General features: G+C 34.4%; 1 protein-coding gene across 1 annotated transcript; it reads left to right on the top strand.

The window, feature by feature from the left end:
* The first annotated feature begins 11,570 nt into the window (after positions 1 to 11,570).
* Positions 11,571 to 14,312, top strand: LOC116107421 (probable NAD(P)H dehydrogenase (quinone) FQR1-like 2). The gene is made up of 2 exons (XM_031393697.1): positions 11,571 to 12,300; positions 13,817 to 14,312. The coding sequence occupies exons 1-2, from the start codon at positions 11,738 to 11,740 to the stop codon at positions 14,043 to 14,045; spliced, it is 792 nt and encodes a 263-aa protein (XP_031249557.1). The 5' UTR covers positions 11,571 to 11,737; the 3' UTR covers positions 14,046 to 14,312.
* The last annotated feature ends 10,374 nt before the right edge of the window (positions 14,313 to 24,686 follow it).

Raw genomic sequence — 24,686 nt, 5'->3', positions numbered from 1 at the left:
AAGCGATGGTTGGAGAAGAAGGAGGATTTGCACATGGGATCAACAAGTTTGATGGAACAGATTATGCATTCTGGAAGATGCAGATTAAAGATCATCTGTATGGCAGAAAATTACATCTACCTCTCTTAGGAGCAAAACCTAAAAAGATGTCAGATGAAGATTTGACACTCCTTGATAGACAAGTATTAGGAGTCATTCGGTTGACATTGACTAAGAACGTGGCAAGTAACGTGGTGAAGGAGACAACCACAACAGGGTTGGTAAAGATCTTGTCTGATATATATGACAAGCCTTCTGTGAATAACAAGGTACATCTTATGAAAAAATTATTTAATCTTAAGAAAAGAGAAGGTTCTTCCGTGACATAGCATATGAATGATTTTAATAAAATTATCAATCAGCTGTCGCCTATAAAAATTGATTTTGAGGAAGAAGTTTATGTCCTAATTCTTATGGCCTTCCTACCAAATAGTTGGGAGCCTATGAGAGCAGCAATTAATAATTCAACAGGTAATGTGAAATTAAAGTTCACATATGTTAGAGACAAAATTCTCATTGAGGAGGTTCGCAGGAAAGATTTGGGTGAGATAACTTCGAATGCTTTGAATGTTGAAACAAGAGGTAAAGGCTATGATAGAAATTCAAACCGAGGCAGGGGAAGATCAAAATCAAGGAACGGAAGAAGCAAGTCTAGGTTTGGAAAAAAAGTTGAGTGCTGGAATTGTGGCAACAAAGGCCACATACATAGGAATTGCAAAGCACCAAAGAAAGAGGAGAACAGCGATAATGACGCTGCCAATGTTGTAATTGAAGAGGTACAAGATGCTTTACTTTTATCTGTTGATAATTCTATTGACTCTTGGGTTTTAGATTTAAGAGTTTCATTTCATACTAGTGCACACCGTAAAATTCTAGAAAATTAAGTGGTTGGAAATCATGGAAAGGTATACCTAGTAGATGAAGAGCCTTTGGATATTATAGGTATGGACGATGTTAGGTTAAAGATGACAAACATATCTGTGTGGAAAATCTAGAAAGTAAGGCATATACCAAAATTGATGTGCAATCTGATATCAGTTGAGTAACTTGACGATGAAGGGCATAGTATGTCCTTTCTAGGTGGTGTATGGAAAGTTACTAAAGGAGCTATGGTGGTTGCTCGTGAAAATAAAACTGAAACTCTTTACATGACTTCTAGTTGCAAAGATTCAATTGCAGTCGTAGATGCTAGTGTTACCTCGAGTTTGTGGCATTATAGACTTCGACATATGAGCGTGAAATGAATGAAAGAGGTTCAATCAAATGGAAAACTACCAGAGTTGAAGTCGCTTGATCACAATTTGTGTGAAGGTTGAATCTTTGGCAAACAGAGAAGAGTAAATTTTTCCAAAGTAGAAAGGGAACCAAAGGCAAAGAAGTTGGAGTTGGTTCATACAGTTATGTGGGGACTCACTCCTGTGTCATCCCTTGGAGGCTTAAAGTACTATGTGACGTTCATTGATGATGCGAGCAAAAAGGTATGAGTTTATTTTTTGAAAAATAAATCTGATGTTTTTTATATTTTTAAAAAGTGGAGAGTCATGGTTGAAAATGAGACACACCTAATGGTGAAGTGCTTGCGATCCGATAATGGGGGAGAGTATATTGATCAAAGGTTCAAAGAATATTGTGCCAATAATGGATCAAGACGAAGAAGATCATTCATGCAACTCCTTAACAAAATGGTGTCGCTGAAAGGATGAACAAAACCCTAAATGAGCGTGCAAGAAGCATGATATTGCATGTTAGACTACCATAGACATTTTGGGTCGAGGCAATTACTACTGCAGCCTACTTGCTCAATAGAGAACCCTTTGTACCGCTAAATTGCAAGATCTCAACAGAAGTTTGGAGCGGCAAAGAGGTAAATTATTCATTCTTAAGAGTGTTTGGTTGTTTAGTATATGTTCACATTGACTATACTCTTAGAAGTAAGCTTGATGCTAAATCTAACAAATGTTTTTTCATTGGTTATGGTGATGTCGAGTTTGGTTATCGTTTCTGGGATGACCAAAACCATAAGATTATAAGGAGCAGAGACGTCATATTCAATGAAGAAGTGATGTACAAGGATAGACTCAACATGAAGTTAGAATATCCAAACATTGAAGTGAAGAAGCAAGAGGTAGTTCATTTAAAAGACTTCCCACAGAATGACATGCAAGATAATGACAAGTAAGATCAAGATAATATAGCTCCAGAAGTTGAACCACAAACGCCCGTGTTTGAACGTAAAAGATCTTCCAGGACTTTAAGACCACCATAGAGGTACTCCCTTTCATTGAATTATATTTTACTAACTAATGGTGATGAACCAGAGTGTTACGAGGAAGCAATGCAAGTTGATTAATCAATTAAGTGGGAGCTAGCTATGAAGGATGAGATGGACTCATTAGTAACAAATCAAATCTGGCAATTGACAAAGCTACCACAAGGGAAGAGGGCATTGCAAAACAAGTGTGTTTATCGGGTGAAAGATGAATATGATGGCGGCAAACGATATAAAGCAAGACTGGTTGTGAAATGATTCTGGTAGAAAGAAGGCATTGACTACACTGAAATTTTCTTCAGTTGTCAAATTGACTACGGTAAGAATAGTATTTAGGTTAGTGGCAAAAGAAGACCTTCATCTTGAGTAGGTAGATGCAAAGATGACGTCTCTTCATGAAGAACTGGATGAAGAAACTTATATGCAGCAGCCATAGGGTTTTAAAGTACAAGGAAATGAGAGAATGGTCTGCAAATTTCAAAAGAGCCTATATGGGCTAAAACAGGCGCCTAGACAGTGGTACAAGAAGTTTGATAGGTTCATGTGTAGTAACGGTTTCCTAAGATGTCAAGTAAACCATTGTTGTTATTTCAAGAAACTTGGTAACTCCTATATCATTCTATTATTATATATAGATGATATGTTGATTGTAGGGGCTTGTAAACAGGAAATAGACAAGCTAAAAAGGCATTTGTCAAAGGAGTTTGCTAGTAATGATTTGGGAGCTGCTACAACAAATCCTTGGTATGAGAATTACTAGAGATAGAGCCAAAGGTTTCTTGAAGCTGGTACAAGAAGAGTATGTAAAGAAAGTACTTAATAGGTTCAACATGGATGGAACAGAGCTAGTAAGTACTCTTTTGGCTAGTCACTTTAAACTATCTATAGATTGGTCACCTACAACAGAGCATGAGTGAGACTACATGGCAAAGGTACCTTATACATAAACGATTGGTAGTCTTATATATGTCATGGTGTATACAAGGCCAGACATAACACATGTAGTGAGAGTTGTGAGTAGGTACATTAGCAATCCAGGAAAGCAACATTAGGAAGCAGTAAAGTGGATTCTCAAATATTTGAAAGGTACTAAAGATTTAGCATTATGCTTTAGGAAGTCAGACTTAGAGCTACAAGGTTATGTGGATGCTGATATGACTAGTGATATTGATAACCGCAAGAGTACCACAAGTTATGTCTTTATGTTAGGTGGTACAACTATCAGTTGGGTTTCAAAGTTACAGAAGATTGTTGATCTTTCTACTACAAAGGCAAAATAGGTTGCTATGACATAAGCTAGTAAGGAGCTAATATGGTTACAGCGATTCCTAGAAGAATTGAGTTAGAATTATGAGAAGAGCACTTTGTATTGTGATAGTCAAAGTGCAATTCACCTGAAAAAGAACTCGATCTACCATGCTAGGATAAAACATATAGAAGTTCGATACCATTTTATACGCTTAAATTTGGAAGAAGGAGTTATAGCTCTCGAGAAGATTGAAGGGAGTAAAAATTTAGTTGATATGTTTACGAAAGTGATTACTATTGAGAAATTGAAGTTGTGTACAACTTTAGTTGGGCTTCTCGCTTGAAAAAAGGGAAGTTGATGCCGCTGCTAATGGAAATAAAGAATTGAAGGCATGTTAAATTAGTCTTCAAGTGGGAGATTGTTGAGCCAAATTCAATCCAAATTAGAATTGGATTAGGACATGAGTTTTCCTAATTTGTATTTAAGTAGAATTGTTTTTCTTTTAGGAATACAATTAGGAATAAGATTATAATTGTATTAAGATATGTGATTTGAGTCTTATTAGGAATAGTGTTCCATGTATTACCTATATAAAAGGGTTAATTAAGTGTTAGAGTTAGAGAACACAAATTGAATTGAAAGCAAAGTCACAATTAGAGAGTGGGAGCCACCAAATAGGGTTTAGTGAGTGAGTCAATTTATGAGGCTTGTGAGAAATTCTTGTAATTTCTTTTCTTCTTCTTTATAGTGAAATTTCACAACGGTAAAGTTGACGTAGCTCTCATACGTATAGTAAACCACTATAAATTTTGTGTTTGTATGCGTGGTTATTTTGTGTCCTTTATTCGCACTATTTTTTCGCTTTCAAGAATTTATGATTTGCTAGTATTCAATTAAATCCCCCCCAACAAATATGTGCCCCAGCGATGAAAACAAACAAAAGATTCTCCGCTTTCCCCTTTGTTCAATGATCTGATGTTAGTAATTAGCCGGTGTACATCATATCCAACTAGATTGGAGAACGAACTATCGGTTTTACAAATTCAGTTCCATTTAACATAGAATATATATATTATCACAGGGCTTAACCAGTTTATTAAGTTACCTGAATGTATCCCCGCTCAAAAACTGAGTTGATTTGGTGATCACATTTCAATCGTTCATTAGAAAGCTTACTTACAGGCAGGCTGCAGCATTAATAGCTTGCAGAATCAGGTCATTTCATATATGTGTATAATAGAGGCTAAACTTAGTAATCCAAGGCAACACCTAAACAATTATCCTAAGTTTACCAAATCGTTTTGGCTTTGATGACTTCAGTTGACTTGGAAATATCGCGAAGTAGTACAGTAGTTGTTAGAGCCGGGGTAGTAAATTAGTAATATGGCTCAAACTTAAGCCAAATAAAAGATGAATCAATGCATAGAGAGAATGACAAAGTCTTCTTGCATTCCAAGCAAAAGGCACATGGGAGCAACCAATCAACTCCCACGCGTGTCATTTCCTTATTTTTTGATAATCGGGACCACATATCCTATCCTTCCACGTGTTAAATTCTAATACAGTTTTTTTCCTGAATTAGCTCTAGATTAACACAGTACCACTTCAATGGTAGCTTCCACACACTACAGTTCTACGAACCTTTTCATATTGCTCTGTTCAGTGTTCAGCACCTTATCTTGCCCTTATTGTAATGACATCTTTTTTTTCTTCAGAAATTTACAGTGCTACAAAGTACAAAGTATGCATGAATCTTATCTGATCTTCAATAATCGGCATTTCTTTCACATGCTGATGACAGACTTTTATTGGCCTCCGGACTTTCCTTCACCCAATTCATTGGATAGGATAGAATAGATACGTTATAGAGAGGTTAAGATGTCGCTGAGTCCCTTTTATTGTCCTTGTTTCCTAATCTGTTAAAGGGTTGAATGGTTGAAACAGGAGGTTAATTGGTCGAAATAAGCAAAATCTTATCTTGATAAGTGGAACTTTTTTCTGATGTAAATATATCAAAGTTGTGACCAACTGTCAATGCTCAATGGTTTCTTTAAAGTTTGTCAATGAGGACAAGAAAAAGCATTCATTGGGTTTGAAACTCGTAATGTTAAATATTTGATTAACACCCAATAGAGAAGAGACGCATCTACCTTGAATATTTCTTCTATTTCGAAGGAGATGGAGTTATCTAGAAGAATGGGTAATCTCTAAATCAAGTTGGTGTGTTATTCTAAGCAACAAAGTAAGGGTAAGACCTAGATTTAGGGTTTAGTTTACTAGGGTTAATTTGGATTAAAGTAAAGACAAAGGTGAGTTAAGAGAGGATAAGGATGAAAGCAAAGCAGGAAGAGATTGAGATAGTCCAAGTTCCTAAGCAGCTGGCAGTTTAAGTTAATTGTGTTTTACTTTTTGTTTAAATTATTGAATTAAGAAACATGGAGTAAAGCTAGCTCTAGGGTTTTGAAGAAGATGCGCATGGTATGGTAGGGATTCTTTTGTATGCTTTTGAGTTGTTTTATGATTTCAATAAAACTTTTTTTTCTTTCTTTCTTTTTAATTGACTTAAAAAATTCAAACCCCCTTAAGGCTTAAACAATTGGGTGTCATGTTTCTCCCGACACATCCACCCTTTGTTTCCCATCTTCCAACTCTAAATTAGATGCTAAACAGCTATTAGCAATTAGATTTCTTCGTCTTTTGGTGATTTGGCTAATCACAACTAATCCCTTTATTTAGTAAACTTAACCAATCCCTAAACATGTTACACTATTAATTTGCCAACAAAATCACTGTTCATTTCATTCCCTTTTCAAGAGACTAATACAATGGTCCCCCTACTCTTTGCATATTATTTAATCAAAGACATTTCTCTATTTTATAGATTATTATTGTGGGATGTTTTACAAAATAAATATAAAAAATTTATATTTATATTTGTAAGATTCCAAAGACTGTATTTAATAATAATGAAAATGAGTAGACGAATTTTTTTCCATCTAAATAATGACTTAATAACACTTTCTCACCTACAGACTTTTAAAATATCACTTTACTACTCAAATTTATATTCTGTTTCCGATTCTAGCATCGTTGCGACCCCTCGCCACTACCATTCTTTTCCCAGATCATCACTCACCAAAACCCCTCAAATCATACTTCCGTTGACCCTGTCAATCGCTTGCAATCTAGTGATTAGGGTTTGTGCAGCCGCCTCTCCCAAGTCAAATTTTAATCATTCTCAACCACAAAATCCAACATTTACCACCAAAAGACTCATCGATCTCCCCCCTTTGAAAGCCCCAACAGCGTAGACTACGCTTGCTCTTTTTTAGTCGCCAAAATATAAATTTGGACAATAAAATGGTATTTTAAAAGTTTATGGGTGGAAAAGTGTTATTAAGTTATTATTTGGGTGAGAAAAAATCCTTAACTCTAATGAAAATATATAGAGATTCTAATCTCTCCCAGGACAATATGAAAGTGAAAGGATGTCGAAATCGGAAAAAAGTTTATGAAAATGTCGTGGTTTCTATTAATGTATGTATTTTAAAAAATTAAAATTTGTATGCCTTTCTTTTTTAAATAAATTACCACTATTTTTAATTTGCTTTACATTTTAGAACACAAGACAAGTTCTGAATGCTTACCAGACAAAGCACGCACCTCTTTAAACTGAAAAAAAAAAAAATGAAAATGATAGGGCACTTAGAGGTAATTCACTAATGGTGTACTATGTTTTAATTAATTGGGATTAATTTAATTTGTATGGTGCATAATGATGTGGAAAGAGGGAAACTAAACGTAATTAATTATTAAATAACTATATGGAACAAAGACAACTAATCACAGTGAGATTAACTATATAGTAGTCATATTGTACCATATTATTATAATTCGGATCATGAATGTATCAATATAAACCAATAAAGTCACATGAAAGATTCTAGTATTCTACTAGTGACTTTGTGCACCAATAACTTAAGCAAAAAAAAGACCCATAATGTTGATGTCTTATTACCTTATCATAGTTTACTTTCATAACATATAAATAGATACTAACTTTTAAGTGTATAGAATTTGACAATAAAATCTTCGTTCATGAATTGGAAAGATTTTCCTTGTCTACATTTTGGGGACCTTTTGGTCCCAAGTAAATTTTTACGCATTTTTTTTTTAATCATTGAGAGTATTTAGACCAATTTGTACAAATCTCAACTAATTCTTTTGAACCCTAGAAATGTCGATCGAATAAAAATCCCAACGTCTACCCCTATTAGTATCTTAGGGGATTCGAACTCAGAAGTTCATATAACTTTTTTTTACTCTTTTACTATAAGACCATTTAATAATAGTTAAATGTTTTACACTTTGACCACATGTACTTGTTGAACCTTTTTTTTTTACCCAACTTTCGATATATTGTTTTCATTGGGTCACCCTCATTCGTAATATCGACCATCCATTGCGTACTTTTGATAATTTCCTGTTTAAGTCAACATTGTTTATGTTATACATATATCCATACAATTTTCTTTCCATGTTTCCCTCCTCACGTACTAGATATTTCTTTAGGCTTTGCCATTTCAACCGAGTAACCTCTTACTCTATCAATATATTAAACAAAGACTATTTTTTACCTTAAGGCCTTCAACATCCCTTGAATTACGCCTTAATTTGGGGCATTATCTTAGATTCTTTGTGTAATATATTGAAGCTCTGAATTCAATATGTTGGGATGGGCTTCACTAATTGTGTAGACAACAGGAGAGCGCGTGGTGGCGCGTGTATAGTCAAACATGAAGATTGAAGGGATAGATAAAGTTAATCAATTAACCTTACCCATATCTTACCTATTGGTGAAAAAGATGTTGGGTCAACTATTAAAAAAGAAAACCAGAAAGACTAAAGAGAAAGAGAAAGAGAGAGAGAGAGATTAGGTAGCCATTGGAAGGCTAACACCAAGCTTTGTCACTTTCAGTAAAGGTAATTAAAGTCCACACAGAAAAAAATGAGTAAGATTATTCCCCCACACACTTAAAAGCAAGAAATCTCGGCAACAGCTAAGTTTATATCTTTGAATAGTCAGTTAAAATAATATAGAAAGATTCTAAACTTAATTAAAAACCCTAATCAAAAGCATAATTTTATGATTAAACATGATAAACAGTACTCAACGTGTATGGTGGACAAGTGGGTATGTGGCAGGTTAACCATGGTCCTTTTGTCCCATTTCCTATTCCATTTCCATACACTCTCTTTTTAGGGATTCCAAGCTGTCTTTTTAATTTCTTTGCTAATTTTCTCTTAATAAAGCTTAACCCACATGCACATGATCCCCACTCACTCATTAATGGCTCTTTCTTAGGGTTTCACTCTTGGGTTAACACGTGTTGAGATTGTAGGTACGGATTCTCGCAGCATTAACGGGTGTCTAGATTGATCTCTCACCCTCAGGTGTCCAAGATCCAAAGACATTGGTGCTATCTGCTGGCAACTTTTGGATTAAATTAATCTTTTTTCTTTTTTAATTATATTGGAAATGGTATGGATTCTATGGGCGACGGAAAGTATTCAATTTACATATAAATTTTTTAACTAAAAAATCACTTCTCCTCAACAACTCAACTTTTAAGTGTCACATCCTTAACGTTTTGGGTATGGATGCACCTTGCAGGTACCACTCCTTTAAGTCAATTACTGGATTGGCCTCTCAATCCCTGAATTAAACTTATCATTGGGTTGGTGTGTAGAAAGGCAAAAATTAAGCATCTGAACACTGTTCTCAAAACCATTACGGTGATAGGAGTTTAGGCCCATCCAACTCTTTGGGCTTTTCGGCCACAAAATAGATGGGCTGTGTCACATTGGAATTAGAATATCGGGCTTGTCTGTTCTGGTTCAGTTTGGCCTTAAATTTCTCTTCTTAGTAATTAGAGGTGGGCAAGGACTGGACCCAATCAGTCCCAGGTCTGGGCCCAATGGGTCTGATCCCAAATTAGGATCAGGCCCATTTTGGTGGGGACTGGTCTTGGGCCTATGAAAATTTTAAGGGCCCGAATGGTCCCTAAGACCGGGCATGAGCTCATAGGAACAGTCCTAGGGGCTTGGAAAATTTTGACTTTTTTTAATTATTTTTATAAAATTTTATTTTAGCCTCTATATTTATTATCTATTTTGAATAAAATAAGGGATTTTGGATATTTACTAGGGGCTTAAACAAAATTGGGCAAGGTGTTTGGGACAGGGCCTAGAACCGATCCCAGGCTTGGGACTTGAAGGAGGGACCGAACCTAGGCCCGGGCCCTCCTCCATGGGCCTGGTTTGGTTTTGGAACTGGTCCTAAGCCCCATTTTTTGGGTGGGTTTTTTTGGTCCAGGCCCAAATTCCCACCTCTATTAGTAATCTTATCCTTTTCCAAAGGCCACATAAAGAGAAGTCTAAGATGCTCAGTTTGGCCAAAGAATTTTGTTGAAGGTGAATTAAATACAAGTTTAATAGGTTAAAATAGGATTGAGAAACCGATAAAGTGAAGGATATATGGAAGAAGGTTTGTTCTCATATAGCCAAAACAATTTGCGCTAATCATGGAATTATTGACGTAATTAATTAACTCATATAGCAGAAACTGAGTTTGAGTTTGGAAAATCTAATTTAACGTATATGGATGGGCCCCAATGCCATTTAAAATGAGCCCAATATGTGAAGCAGACAAGGGCCAGAGAGGCAGTGACTCAGTCCATTTTTGCATTAGTGGCAATGTTGTTGGTGGCGGTGCGATGTGGATGGTAATGGTGGGCAACCAAATTTTCTGCCGTCTTCGCTTTTCTGAAGCTGGAGTCAATACTATAATTAAGTGCAACTTTAATCATTGCCTTTTTAGTCGTCTAAACTTTAGAAATTCCCTCTTAAATCTCCTATAATATAACACATTAATTATTATTAAGAGACTCTTTTAAGATTACTTTTGCTTGTATTCATTATCCAAATGCAGTGGATTGATTCACTACAAAATCTTTTTCATCTCCACTCACAGATTCAATTAATAACTAATAATATCTATAATATAATATAACAATAAAAATAATATATGTTCATCTATATTCTATACTTCAATGTTTTGGGCCCAATTTTCTTTCTCTTGCGAATGGCCCCAGTCCACGCACTTCTCTAGAGTCTAGATTATAGCTTATAGCGAGTCCAAAATTCAGAATTTGAAGGAACCCTTTTATCCCAACCCAAGCAACCTCTTCTTCTTATCACTTAATCACCAAACTTAAATCTCCTTAATCACCAGAGTTTTAGAGATTTTATTGAGTAAAGGACTTTTTTCCACTCAAATAATGGCTTAATGACACTTTGCCACTCACAAACTTTTAAAATATCATTTTACTATCCAAATTATTTAAATTTATATTCCGTTTCCGATTCCAGCATTATTGCGACCTTACACCATCATCATTTTCTTCCCTGATCATCATTCACCAAAACCGCTTAAACCCTACTCCTGTCGATCTCGCCAATCGTTGACAATCGAGCGAGTGGGGTTTGCACAGTCGTCCATCCTAAGTCAAATTTTGATCAATCCTAACCACCAAAATCTAACCTTCAACCACCAAGAAACTCATTAGCCTTCCCTCTTCAGAAGCTCAATAACCTAAACCGAGGTTACTCTTTGTTTATCGCTAGAATATAAATTTAAATAGTAAAATAGTATTTTAAAAATCTATAAATAGAAAAATGTCATTAACTCATCATTTGGGTGAAAAGAAAAGTCGTTAACTCGATTATATTATACTATAATATCACCTGTAAATTAAATTAATTAGAGTTAGATGCCCCTATACACTGAATCTCCAATTTTCATAATTATTTATAATCGATAAATTGCTCATAAAGCACACAATTGTAAGACTAAGAGTGAATGAGTCATAACCAAGCACGACATCGTTTAAAAGCCTAAAACCAGGCGGCACGTGCGGTGTTATGAACTGTCATACGTATATTAACCTGCATTTCTCAGCAACTTATCTGTCTTGAAAGATCCCATACCAAACCTTAAAAACAAAAACCTCTTTAAATTAATCGTCTGACTTCATCAACTACAATTGCCTCCATTCTCTCCAAATCCTGCTCCACCGTTAGGTTCTCATTGTCCTCATTAAGGAATCACCTAATCATTGATGGGGAAAGGTGGAGGCTGTGTACCAAGCAAGAAGAAAAAACACCCCTCTGCCCTTGCCAGTAATTCCCAAGCCGACCATGCTGACGCCCCTCCGCCGGTTCCAATCCCCGAACAATCCTCCGAAATTCAGGCCAACGACACCATCACAACAACAACAACAATAGTTCAACCAGAAGTCGCCAAATTGAAGATATTTATTGTGTTATATTCTATGTATGGCCATGTGGAGGGACTGGCCAAGAGGATGAAGAAAGGCGTCGACGGTGTGGAGGGTGTGGAAGGATTGCTTTTTCGGGTGCCCGAAACGTTGACGAGAGAGGTGTTGGAGAGCATGAAAGCCCCGCCGAAAGATGAATCCATTCCGGAGATTTCGGCGGCGGAGCTGGTTGAGGCGGACGGGTTTTTGTTTGGGTTTCCAACGAGGTATGGGTGCATGGCGGCCCAAATGAAAGCGTTTTTTGACTCCACTGGCCAGTTGTGGAAGGAAGGAAAACTTGTGGGAAAACCGGCCGGTTTTTTTGTGAGTACCGGTACTCAAGGCGGCGGCCAGGAAACCACCGCGTAAGTCTAGCTGCCCGATCATCTCTGTTATTATTAATCAGGAACTTTATGCAAAATGAGATGTTACATTTATAACATTGACATTTACATTGAAGGTGGACGTTATCTATCTTACTGTGTTTAGTATGTCTCTTATCGTTATCATTATTTCGTTTGGAATTGAATTAGTTTATTTGGTGGTGCTTTAACTATAACCTTTATGACTGCAAACAAGAACAGCAAGAACAATTTAGAGAAAATCTTGCTTTCAGTTTGTTGATTATGTGGATGTAATGTTAGGAAGCCTACAAATTTAAATCAAGAACTAATAAATTAGCTGTTGAAATTAATTTGGGATTTCAATGGCTTTTTGAGTTTGTGGCACTGGGATTTCCAAGAGCAGAGAGCAGGAAAATGGAATTTAGAAACATGACTTATAGTCTGGAGGTGACTTTTGAAGTTATGTAGAATAGCCTCATTAAAGATCTTAAGAGTTAATCATGAATTTGAAGTGTTAGGAGATTCTAATTGAGCAGAGATTTCGCTCTTCTATTATGGAGTACTGACGAAAGGAGTCTCATGAAATGTATTGTCAAGCTCCACTGTGAGTTTTGAAAGAAAAAATGTGAGTAATTTATTGGAATTATAATTCATGTATCTATGATCAACCTAATTGTTTGCCAGCATCTGTATCCTTCCTATGTCGAAACTTTTAACTGTTGTGATAAATTACTTGTAGCTTGACAGTAGATTAATAACCAAGAAAATGGATCATTTTGTTATTGGTACAGCATTTATAAACTCAATGGTAGAAATTGTTTTTGTTATTGCTCAACAATATTTTTATTAATTTACAGCTGCTCACTTTGACTTATTGAAGCTGTATATTCAACACGTGTGTGAAGACATTGTAGGTACTAATGCATGCTTGTGAAATTATGATGATAGTTAAAAATTTAAAGTATCAAACCATGAATTAACCGAGCAATTGGGAGCAATGAAAGAAATAGTTCAATCTCTGGTTTGTGGTACACAAAATAAACCAAGCTGTTTCACAAAATATATGTTCTTGAACCAAGAACCACTTGAGCACCAAGAAGAATGTAGAAGTAAAGAAATCTCTGGAAAAATGTTTAATTTGCTGAACATTTTGCTTTCTTCATTCTTTATCAACAATTTAAAGAATACTGAACTTGTTCTGTAGATTGTTCACTTCATCTCCAGTTTACTGATCCATCGTTTTACAACAAGCAATAAGTAAAAGGTATATCCGTAGAAGTGCATTTGTGTAGTTGTCAGATAACAGAAGTTTGTTTATCTTAATCCATGTGAAGTGCATGTATTCTGTTTGGAAGTTGTTATGCTTCTAGTTTGTTGTTTTGGTTTAGCATTCCATCTTTGGTTCTTATAAGTCATGGTCTTAGGAATGGAGATTGTTTTGTGAGCTTGATATGAGGTTGTGTTTTCTTTCCCAAAATAATAATAAATAGTTATCAACAGTTTTCGCTACTGTGTTTCATGTTTATGTTTGGTCCAGTTGGACTGCAATCACCCAGTTGGCTCACCATGGAATGCTCTTTGTTCCGATTGGTTACACATTTGGAGCTGGTATGTTCAAGATGGAGTCTATTCGAGGGGGTTCTCCATATGGTGCTGGAGTTTTTGCCGGTGATGGCACAAGAGAGCCAAGTGAAACAGAGCTGGCACTTGCCGAACATCAGGGCAAGTATATGGCTGCAGTAGTCAAGAGGCTTTGCCAGGCTTGATGCATGTCCTCTCCTTTATGTTTGTTCGTTCATTTGTGTTTGTTTGCTTGTTTTATGATTGTTTCCCACCCACATTTTTTATTCTATTTCTGTTTCTGTTCCTCTTCCCGTTTAGAAGATGTAAATGGTATGAAATTCTTCTTTCTTCGTCTCCCCAAATAAAATGTTAATTTGTGAGACGTCGGCTTTCTGTATATTTTCATTTGATAACTTGTAATTTATAGAGATTTGATGTGATGTAATAAAATTTCATTTTTGTTTCTACTCGTTCAAGCGGCTATGCCTTCATTTTCACTTAACAATCTTTAATCATTTCTAGGCCTGCCAGATTCAGTATTTTATTACCTGTGCTTTCAAGATATAATGACATACAGTATCAGTATATGGATAATATTAACTCCTTGGAGAAAGACATCTTAACATTCATTTTNGATGGCACCGGAGGGCCATGACTTATTGAACTTCCTGTATATGACCGTGGTTGATGACCAGGATCCATGGAACTTCCCGAGTAAGGCCGTGGCCGATGACCATAATCGGTTGAACTTCCAGCATAAGAGGGAGGCTGATGACCATAATCGGTCAAACCTCCAGCATAAGACCGTGGTTGATGTACCAAATCATCTTCATCATATGCTGATTCAGTGTTTCCCATGGCTGAGAAATTTTATAACTGTATCGGAAATCACCAATAAGGTATAACAATATAAATTTCAGATAGTATAATACTAATGACATTTTACTTATCATGAAGGAGATAACATAACATAAAACTTCATTGGCAACCAGAAATTTGGATAATCAAAATAACATAAATCTTTTGCAATATGAATTTACCACAAAAGAAATAAAATTAAACCTTATTCTTTTATTTCTTCCCACCAAACTCAGGCTATAATTTACAACATCAAACATCATAAACACTCAAATATTCTCAATTCCTCATTTCACAAAACCATCCCCAATCCAAATCCCTGAATAATTTACAAAAAGCAAGCAAGCTTAAAAAGATTAACAACATATAAAACATTCTTCAATTAAATCAACACTAAGCACATCCTCAATCTCCATTGAACTCAAATAAACTACTTTTCCACACAACCCACCACCCATTTTTTTCATAAAAATAATAAATTCACAAGCAACAAAACATAAACCACTAAAATCTTACTCAATATTATTCATGAACTTGAATGTAAAAAGATAGATTTTTCAAGAGAAAGAGGAAGAGAGTCGGTTACCCTAGAGAAAGAAGAGGGGAGAGGAAAGATTCAAAGAGATACTACAGTAGTAGTTTCCATTCCATGATAATAAGATTAGAAAGAAGACACTTTTGTTGACGTTGCCTGGTCTGTCAAGACTTGACGACATGGCTTGGAAATGGGTCATGACTAATCTAATGCGTGCACATGTTGGATACTCTAATTATATGAGTTTTGTTTCCACAAGAAATACTACGAAATAAAGCTACTTTTGCTTTGCCAACTCGTGACACAATATCGGTGGCTGTTGCCTTGTTGCTTCCAAAAGTTTCTTTTTTATTTTTTTTTATTTTTGACTATTCAACCAACTTATCCATGTTTTCTTTACAATTTTATAAATTCAACTATGTCCTTTTACAAACTAATGGTTTTATTATGAAATCACCGCCAATATTAGGTGTAAAGAGATATATAATTCATTAGTTTATTTATTTTTTAATATTGATAAGAATTAAAAAATGTTAAGAATAATTATAAATTTTGTCTTAATTTTTTTTTTTTTAGAGTAAACGACATGTTCCCACCTAGGGTTTGACGAAATCCCAAGTTGGTATGCCAAGTTCAATTTATTCTATATTCCCACCCTTAAAGTAACCGGAAATGGTTAGATATAACGGCTCAAGGGTAAATTGGTCATTTCACAGAGGAGGCGCACATTAGCAGATTGCAGCCCCTGATAAAGTTCCGACGCACGTTAGCCAACCTCACCGCCGAAGTTTTTCGCCCTTTTCCGACGATTCTTCCAGCCAAAATCACCCTTGTCACCACCATTCGAACCCTCATCCTCTTCTCTACAAAACCGTACCCTTGACAACCCCGTATCACTCGCCGATCGTCAGCCACGACAGTCGCCACATGCGGCTGGTTTTTGTCGATCTCCACCGGCGAATAACCACTAAACGATTGTTGGGACATAGGGGTTTTGTAGATTAGGAGATGCTGGTTGTAGTGGTGACGTCGAATTAGATTTTCATCGCCGGAATCGACCGGAATCTGGCCAAGAATGACGAAAACCTAACCCTGACGGCGCTGTTGATTGGAGATGTCAATGAGTCAAGAATCAGAGGGGTTTTGGACGACGGACGATGGGGAAGCTGATGGAGGTGACCAGGGATTTCGCCGTCATCAGAAACAGCCCAGATCCGGTGAAAATCGAGACGGTGCGCAGTCACTGAGAGTGTAATTGAAGTAATTTCAAAACAAGATGGTTAATTTTATAATTTTAGTAATTTAGGGGTTAAAATATAATTTATTAATTTATGATTAAGGGCATTATGGTAATTGCACCCTCACTACCCCAAAAAATGTTAACGGTGTTATTTTAGGGGTGGGATTATGGAATAAATGGAACTTGGCATACCAACTTGGGATTTCGCCAAACCTTGGGTGGGAATATGTCGTTTACTCTTTTTTTTATGACACATTGTGTCTGAATCAGTTTGCGTACACTTCAACTAATTCCCTAGAACCTTAGAACTACCAACTGTATAAGAGCTTTAGTGACCACCCCTATTAATAATCATGGAGACGGAAACTAGGAATACCATGTTAGATTCTTTTTTTACTCTTTTACTATCAAGTGAATTCGAATTTGGGAGACCATATTAATTCCTCATTTACCACCAGGGCACTGGTGATGATTATTTTGTCTTAATTTCGAACTTCAAAGATTCTACTGAATTGGGGTTTATTTATTCTATTAAATTAGAAGACTTGTTGGTTTTTGACCAATCTGATCCACTACTTTTCACATGCCTAAACTTCATGTGTAAAATAATACTAAAGCAAAGGTTGCTTCCAGAATATAATGCACCAAGTCAGCCATAGTATTTGTGAGCTCCACATGTAAAGTTACAATAATTATATAATGCATGATTAGATTTGTTCATTCACGTTTTCTCAATTACAAATAATAAAAGGGAGTTCCCGGAGACCTTCTTTAAAGTTTGGAAAAATATATAATTTTACTCAAAACATTTAAAGAAATTCCCCACTTCTCCTCATATTTTGATTTCCTTTAAAATATCTCCCTTGAACAATAAATTCTTCTTCTTAAAGAAGATTACCACCGGTTGAGGATCATTTTGTTAAAAAGAAGACACATTAATAGTAATAATTAATTTCCTTTTATAGGGGTAATAATAACTAAAATAATTGAAAAATAGCAATAAATAAATAATAGTGTGTTAAATATATATATATATTTTTGTTGAATTATAAATAAATTTGGAATTTGTGAAATTATATAGTCAATCGTTTAGAAAGTTGGAGAATGCCTATTCTTCTTAGCTTGTTTGTTTTGAGTTTTTAGAGAATTGACCATCTATATGGATGTCGATTTAGGGGTTATGGGCCAACTCACGCCAACCCAAACATAATTTCACCTCAATCCAACGCATCTTATTTCTAGAATCCAATATTGCCATGGGTTGGGTGTTTGGGTTGTGGGTTTTCCCAATCAAACCCACATTCATACTAATATGTGGTAATACTTATATGATATTAGATTTAAAGTCTTATTACCATAATAGATTTTAAAATAGTTACTTTTAGTTATAATTATAATTTAATTGATAAAAATAAATTAAATCAATATTTTTAAAATTTAAAATTTATTTTTTCATAATTATGATTATATTTATTACAAATTATAAATGTAGGTTAATTATGTCAATTGCCATAGTTATATGAAATTTGGCTTAGCGCCTCTGAGTATTGAAAATACGACCATAGCCCATATTTTGCTAAAATATTTCAATAAAAATTTGTTAAAATTGAAATGACATTTTTACCCTTAAATTAAAATCTCAAAATCACTCCAAAACTCATTAATTTTATGTTCACAAAAATTTTACACCGCATGTAAAATTTTCTTATTTACCTAATAAACTTTTCTTATTCACCTATATAAAATTTCATCAATTTTTTTTTTTTTTCAATTTACAGTCAAAACCTAATTATCAACCTTCCAAAATACCTTAATCACAAATTACCATAAGAACTTATATTAACCTTAATCCATTTATCTTCATCAACAAATTATAATTAACCATCATCCACAAATCTTTTATCTCTGTCAAAAAATCAAAGCCGACACCAAAACCATCCAATATGAAACCCTAAGTAACCAAAGAAAATAAAAAAGGTTAAAAACGAAATTAAAAACTCAATAATGGTGGGTTCATGCCACTTGGCCATTACATGCGGTGTCGTAATGCCTAAATCTAGCTGTCGATGGCTTCAAAATATCTATATTACCCTTATGTTGGCGGTTCTTTTGAAATTAAAAAATATATATAAGTTACAAAAAATGTAAAATACAAAAAAAAAAAAGAAAAAAAAGAAATGAATAAAATTTTTGCTTCTCTAGCCAAATGCGACTGCTTATGGAGCTATCGGTGCAAAATGCTTCAAGAGCACGCGAGTACTTGTTCTATTCTTTTGAATTAATTTGAGACCACATATTCGTGTAAATGTTGAGCCAACTTCCGACCTTCTTCCCAAGTGCGGGACTAGTATCAATAAAAGGAGACAGAATCAAGTACCAAAATAGATTTGGTTGTGGGAGCTAAGTAATCCATAATGACGAAAGGTTTGAACAAGAAAATCAAAACAACTTAAAACATGAAGATTTAAAGCCAAAAGTCGAAAATAAAAACTGAAATAATTAAAATAAAATGCTGCAAATATTCTGAAAAATGGTCAAACACAGAAACAGCCTAGATGTAATCTCTATTTCAAAAATTAAGGTTTAATTACATTTTTTTCCGTTAAAGGTATCAAACTATCAATATTATATTAAGATACCAAACTTGTACACCGTTAAATACTTTAGAGATTAACCTCTAACACCGTTAAAAATAAATGATGTATGTGGATTTTTTTAATTCTATATGTGTATATGAAAATTTATGAGGGTTGACATGTACATGTAGCGCTGACATGGACTTTTGTGTACATTTTTGTATCTAAATTCTTCAAATTTATCCCCCTTTTTCCAATTTTAATTTCACAAAAAACACAAAATACACCCATAATAACCAAATATACCTGGAACGAAAATATTAAAATAACAAAAAGCACAAAATGCACTCAATAATTTCATAAATGCGTAAAAAGGGACCCCGAGCTCTGTTAGGCATTAAGGTAAATGTCGTCTTTTCAGTTTTCTGTCTAATTTTTTTTATTATTATCTTCTTATCTTTTCTTCCCCTCCCCTCCCTCCGTCCCTTTGTTCTTCCTTCTCATTTCTCCCCACTCTACTTCCACACTTATTCCCTTTATTACAATCTCTTTTCATTTTCATTTTTTGTACTGGTGAATTTAATCAAAACTCTAACACCAAATCAAATCAGAACCTACTCAAAGTACAAATCAACCCCTACATCTAAAGACAATCACAAATCAGAAAAATCAAATTGGGTACACAAAAATACCCAAAAACAAACCCAAATCTTGAACCATGAAGAAATCAAATCTTAAACATGAGTGGTGGAAGAAGAAGTGTGTGGAGATGGAAGAAATAGGAGAAAAAAAAAAAAAAAAAAAAAAAAAAAGAGGCTGGACGGAAGAAAAGGAGAGAAGTAGGTGCAAGTGGAAGACATAGAGAAGAAAATCAAGGAAAGGCCAAAAAAAAAAAAAAAAAAAAAAAAAAAAGGCTGGACAGAATAGAAGAAGTAGAACTAGTGGAAAGAAAAAAGAAAAAAAAAAGATAATGGGTTTTAGATAAGTTTTCATTCTGATAGGTTTTATTTATTCTAGGTGGTTTTTATTGAAATAATAAAAAAAAGGGGTTAATTTGAGTTTTTTATATTATAAATGTCTAAGTTAGCTTTAATTGGCACGTCAAATGGCAATCACACCAAATGCCATGGTCAGCGATTTTTGACGGAAAAAATGTCATGTCATTAATTTAACGCCGTAAGAAAAAATATGAAAGTTTGGTATCTTTAATAGAAAAGACTTAAATGCAATATCTTCAATAGAAATAATTGATGTTGGTAACTTCAATAAGTAAAAAAATTTGGCACCTTTAATAGGAAAAAAGTAATAGTTTAGTTCCTCCTGATGAACTAAGTCAAAGATAAATTCTACAATTATGAACTTCGGGTATTGCAGTTTGGCTTGCAATAGCTTTGAATTTTGTTTTGTTTGAAGGTTCTAAAACATGCCCACAGACAATTAAGCAACATAAAAAAAAAAAAAAAAAAAAAAAAAAAATCATCCCAAAACAACGATATAAATCAACAAACAAAATAATAAAAACGACAATATTTCATGAATAAGTGCAAAAATTAACAAAGAATATTAAAGTAAAGAAAAAAATTTAAAACTCTTATATTATAAATTATAAAAGGGTAATTTTGAGTAGGGCTGACTGTTAGTAATTGACCGGATTCGTGCAATGGAAAAACGTAATATTAAAAACAAATCGATCAATTACATAAACCAAGATTCGAGTACAAATTATAACGTTTTCATGTATAAACTGAAACGTAAAATAAACTGTATTAAAACAAATCTATACAAGGATTTAGTTCATACCGATGTTTGGAGGCTCTTCCGAATATCTCTGATTTTTGGACACGAATACTATTCACCGATTACTGTTCACTGTCTACTGTTCACCTGATTCTTCGCTAATCGATCCAATGTAGGATCTCACTCACGGAAATCCACATGAAGATAATCCGAAGAACCGACAATTGTTTGCTAGAACAATTGCCGGCATCAACAATCAAGAACAATCAAAATTGAAAAAATTTCTTCTTCACTTGAAGAAGAAAACATGAGAGAGAGAGAACCTTTTGGGTGGCTAGGGTTTTAATTGAATGAATAATTCTATTTGTTTTAATTTTAAGTTGCACTTATATAGTGCAACAATTAAAACCCTATTCTACTCAGGAATAGCCATAGGCTCCAACCCTAGTTCACCCTTGCAACCAAACACACCCTTTATGGTATTTTAATCAATTAATTATTATTATAATTAAAATCAATTAATATATATAATAATATATTAACATTTAATTAATAATAATAATTCATTTAAATATATATACATATAGACCTGGCAAAACGGGAAGGTGGCTGGGTTGGGGTCGGGGCTTCATGGGTACAGGTCCAATACGGGTCGAGTTATATGGGTCCAAAAAATTAGGTCTGTACCCTACCCTATGCGGGTATGGGTGGACCCGCGGGTACCCCTTTTTTCTCTCTCTAGGTTTTGGTTTTTACAGTTTCATCCCTAATAGTTTTCAATTATGACAGTTACACCCCCAAAATTCTTGCAGTTTTAATTTTTTTACATTTACATCCCCAAAATCAACTACTCTAAATTCAATTCAATTTAGAATATAAACAAATACGAACCAAAATAAACAAATAACACATAAACAAACACAATAAGTCAATAACATATAATACAAAACTAAAAATATCAACCAAAATAAACAAATACATAATCACTAATACACATAAACGAACACAATAAGTCACTAAACTACAAATACCAACTAAAATAAACAAATACATAATCCAATATTCAACAAAAAACAATCTTAGGGCAGCAAATGTTCATCCCATAGTGGGGGTGATAGAGTCTCTTGATTCCATAGTCCCGAGATTAGTTAATGGCACATCAAGATCATCATCCGAATCATCATTCACATCATCATTTACAAAACAATGATCAACTACAAATATTAATAAATGTAAATAATAAAATATATGAAATATTATGTTAACATGTTATCTATAAACTCATATCCATATAGCCAAGTCCGAGTGCATATTAAAGATTCTGCATTTTTTTGGTCGAAATGAGCTTCGATATTTGTTGAGCACTTTACCGCCAATACTAAAAGCGGACTCCGAAGCAACGAATGTTATTGGTATTGCCATGATATCACGAGCCATCATGGCAAGTACCGGATAATGATCATGATTGTTCTTCCAATGATCGAGGATATCCAAATTCTGATATTTGACGTGATCAAACCTCATCTCTTCCAAATAAAGATCCAATTCAGATTTCTTAGTGGAAATGAAAACACTCTCATAGTTGTCAAAATCCTGCACCATTTAAATAGTTAAGTGTCAAAAGTTAAAATTAAACAATAAACAATATTTTATTTATCATAAGAATATAAAAACTAAAAAGTATAGTGACTTACAGAAGAATTATCTATGCGCCTACCAAGAGTAGGGCCACTCGTAGGAGAAACAACTAAAGATGAGGCAAGAACTTCTTTGGAACATTGAGCCTCGTAAGCTTGAAAAAGCTTTTGCAAGTTATTCTTAACAACCTCCAACTTCCGTGTGGCAATAGTTAAATCATAAACTTTGTTGAAAGCATACTCCACAAACTTAAACTTGAGACGTGGGTCAAGAATAGTTGCAATCGTCAACACAAGACTATAAGAATCCCAATATTTTGTAAATTTTGGGATCATTTGTTCCGCCATGCTCCTAACAACTTCATCCTCACTCATCCTCTATTCAATTAAACGTAATTGAATTTCCCACACACATTTCAGGTACAAGTTTGCTATAGGATATTTAGAACTCGAGAATAAAGTCGTAATATCATAAAATGGTTCCAAGAACTTGCATATCCTTGCCCCTCTATCCCATTTGTCATCTGATGGACAAAATTTATAATTGAGATCTATTGTTGATAAAGCCACGAACACAGGACAATATATTAACGCCGTTTCAAGCATTAAAAATGTCGAATTCCATCTAGTGGAAACATCCAATCTCAACCCCATTGAGCTTTTCACTCCCATTTGTATAGCAAGTTCTTCAAACTTGATTCTTCTAGCCTCAGTTGCTTTAATATATTTCACACTATCTCGAATCTTATTTAAAGCGACACTAGTAGCTTTTAACCCTTCTTGAGCAATAAGATTCAAGATATGTGTAGAACATCGCACATGGAAAAATTAACCTCTACATAACAAAGCATTTTGCACACAAAGCTGGTTCCTCAAGATATCCTTCATCCTATTATTACTACTTGCATTATCCAAAGTAACAGAGAAAACTTTCTTTTCAATTCCCCACTCTTGCAAGAAATTCATAATATTATCTATCAAAACAACTCCTAAGTATGGAGGAGGAATATGCCAAAAGTTCAGTATTTTACTTTGTAACTCCCAATCCTCATCTATATAATGAGCTATCCAAGAAATATATTCCTTAGTTGTACTAGAAGTCCAAACATTAGAAGTTAAGCATATTCTACTAGTAAGCCTTCCTAATTCAAGCTTAGTTTTTTTCTTCATCCTTTCATATATTTTTAAGCAATCTGCCTTAGTGGTGTTCCTAGAATAATGCATAAGCTCCTTACATACATACGAAAAGACTCTCTTAGTTCCTTGATTCTCCACATATGAACATGGATATTTATGTTGAATAATTGATAAGGCCATATATTCACGATAAGTCTCTTGACTAATCTTTCTACTTTGCAATCTATGATCATGATCAATCAATAATTGCCCTACATCATGGTTGCCACGTTTTGGACAATCTCCCATATGACGCTTCAAATTTTTAGTCCCATGTGTGGCACTACCATATGCATAACTTTTAGTGCATGCCTTACACCTAGCCCTCTCATTCTTATTCTCATCAACATATGTCTCAAAATAATTCCAAACTTCTGATGTTTTACGTTTATTTCTAGAACTAGTTACAGGAATACTAGAATTAGAAGGAGGTGGCATTACCCTAGAAGCATCATCACTTGCTCTCACGTTAACCATATCCGTATCTATAGTTTCAGAATCCGTCATGTCAATGCTTGAGACTACAAAATATATATATTAGATTGACAGGTGATATTACAATAATATTAGTATAAATGTTACATTAAAATTGATTGAAAATGTACAATTTCATGGGTGGGAAAATGTGCATTCGTCAAACTTTGGGTGGGAAATATGATTCTGCCACTTTAAAATCTCAAACATACAAGTCACTTCACTTATAAGCTCATTAAACTAGACTTCTGATTTTCTTTACTTTTCCTTCAGTTGACTAGCAAACAAACAGATACAACAATCAAGAACCAAAAACTAAACTAAACAGTAAGCAAAACACTTCTTCTTATCGTCTCAATTTCTTAATCTTGATTCTTTATGTTCTTGATTTATTATGGCTCCAATCTCAAGTTGCCTTGTTATAAAAACCATAAAAAGTAAAATGAAATGTAAGAATTTTAACAGGAATGTCTGTACTCCGTTAATAACTTCTTGTTTGACTAAAATGACTGAAATTAGCTTATTAAAGCATCCAACACTGCTCACACTATAAAATGCTGAAACTAATTGCCACATTGGTCTATCTGTGCATGAACAAGCAGTAATACTGA

Source organism: Pistacia vera, unplaced genomic scaffold, assembly GCF_008641045.1.
Source record: "Pistacia vera cultivar Batoury unplaced genomic scaffold, PisVer_v2 Contig538, whole genome shotgun sequence".
Classification (NCBI taxonomy): Eukaryota; Viridiplantae; Streptophyta; class Magnoliopsida; order Sapindales; family Anacardiaceae; genus Pistacia; species Pistacia vera.
This window is presented reverse-complemented; position numbering and strand designations above follow the sequence as displayed.

Bases quoted from the DNA above. Each gene is read 5' to 3' on its own strand.
- LOC116107421 (XM_031393697.1), top strand. From the start codon at position 11,738: ATGGGGAAAGGTGGAGGCTGTGTACCAAGCAAGAAGAAAAAACACCCC. The intron at 12,301-13,816 runs GTAAGTCTAGCT...TGTTTGGTCCAG, and splicing joins GGCGGCCAGGAAACCACCGC to TTGGACTGCAATCACCCAGT.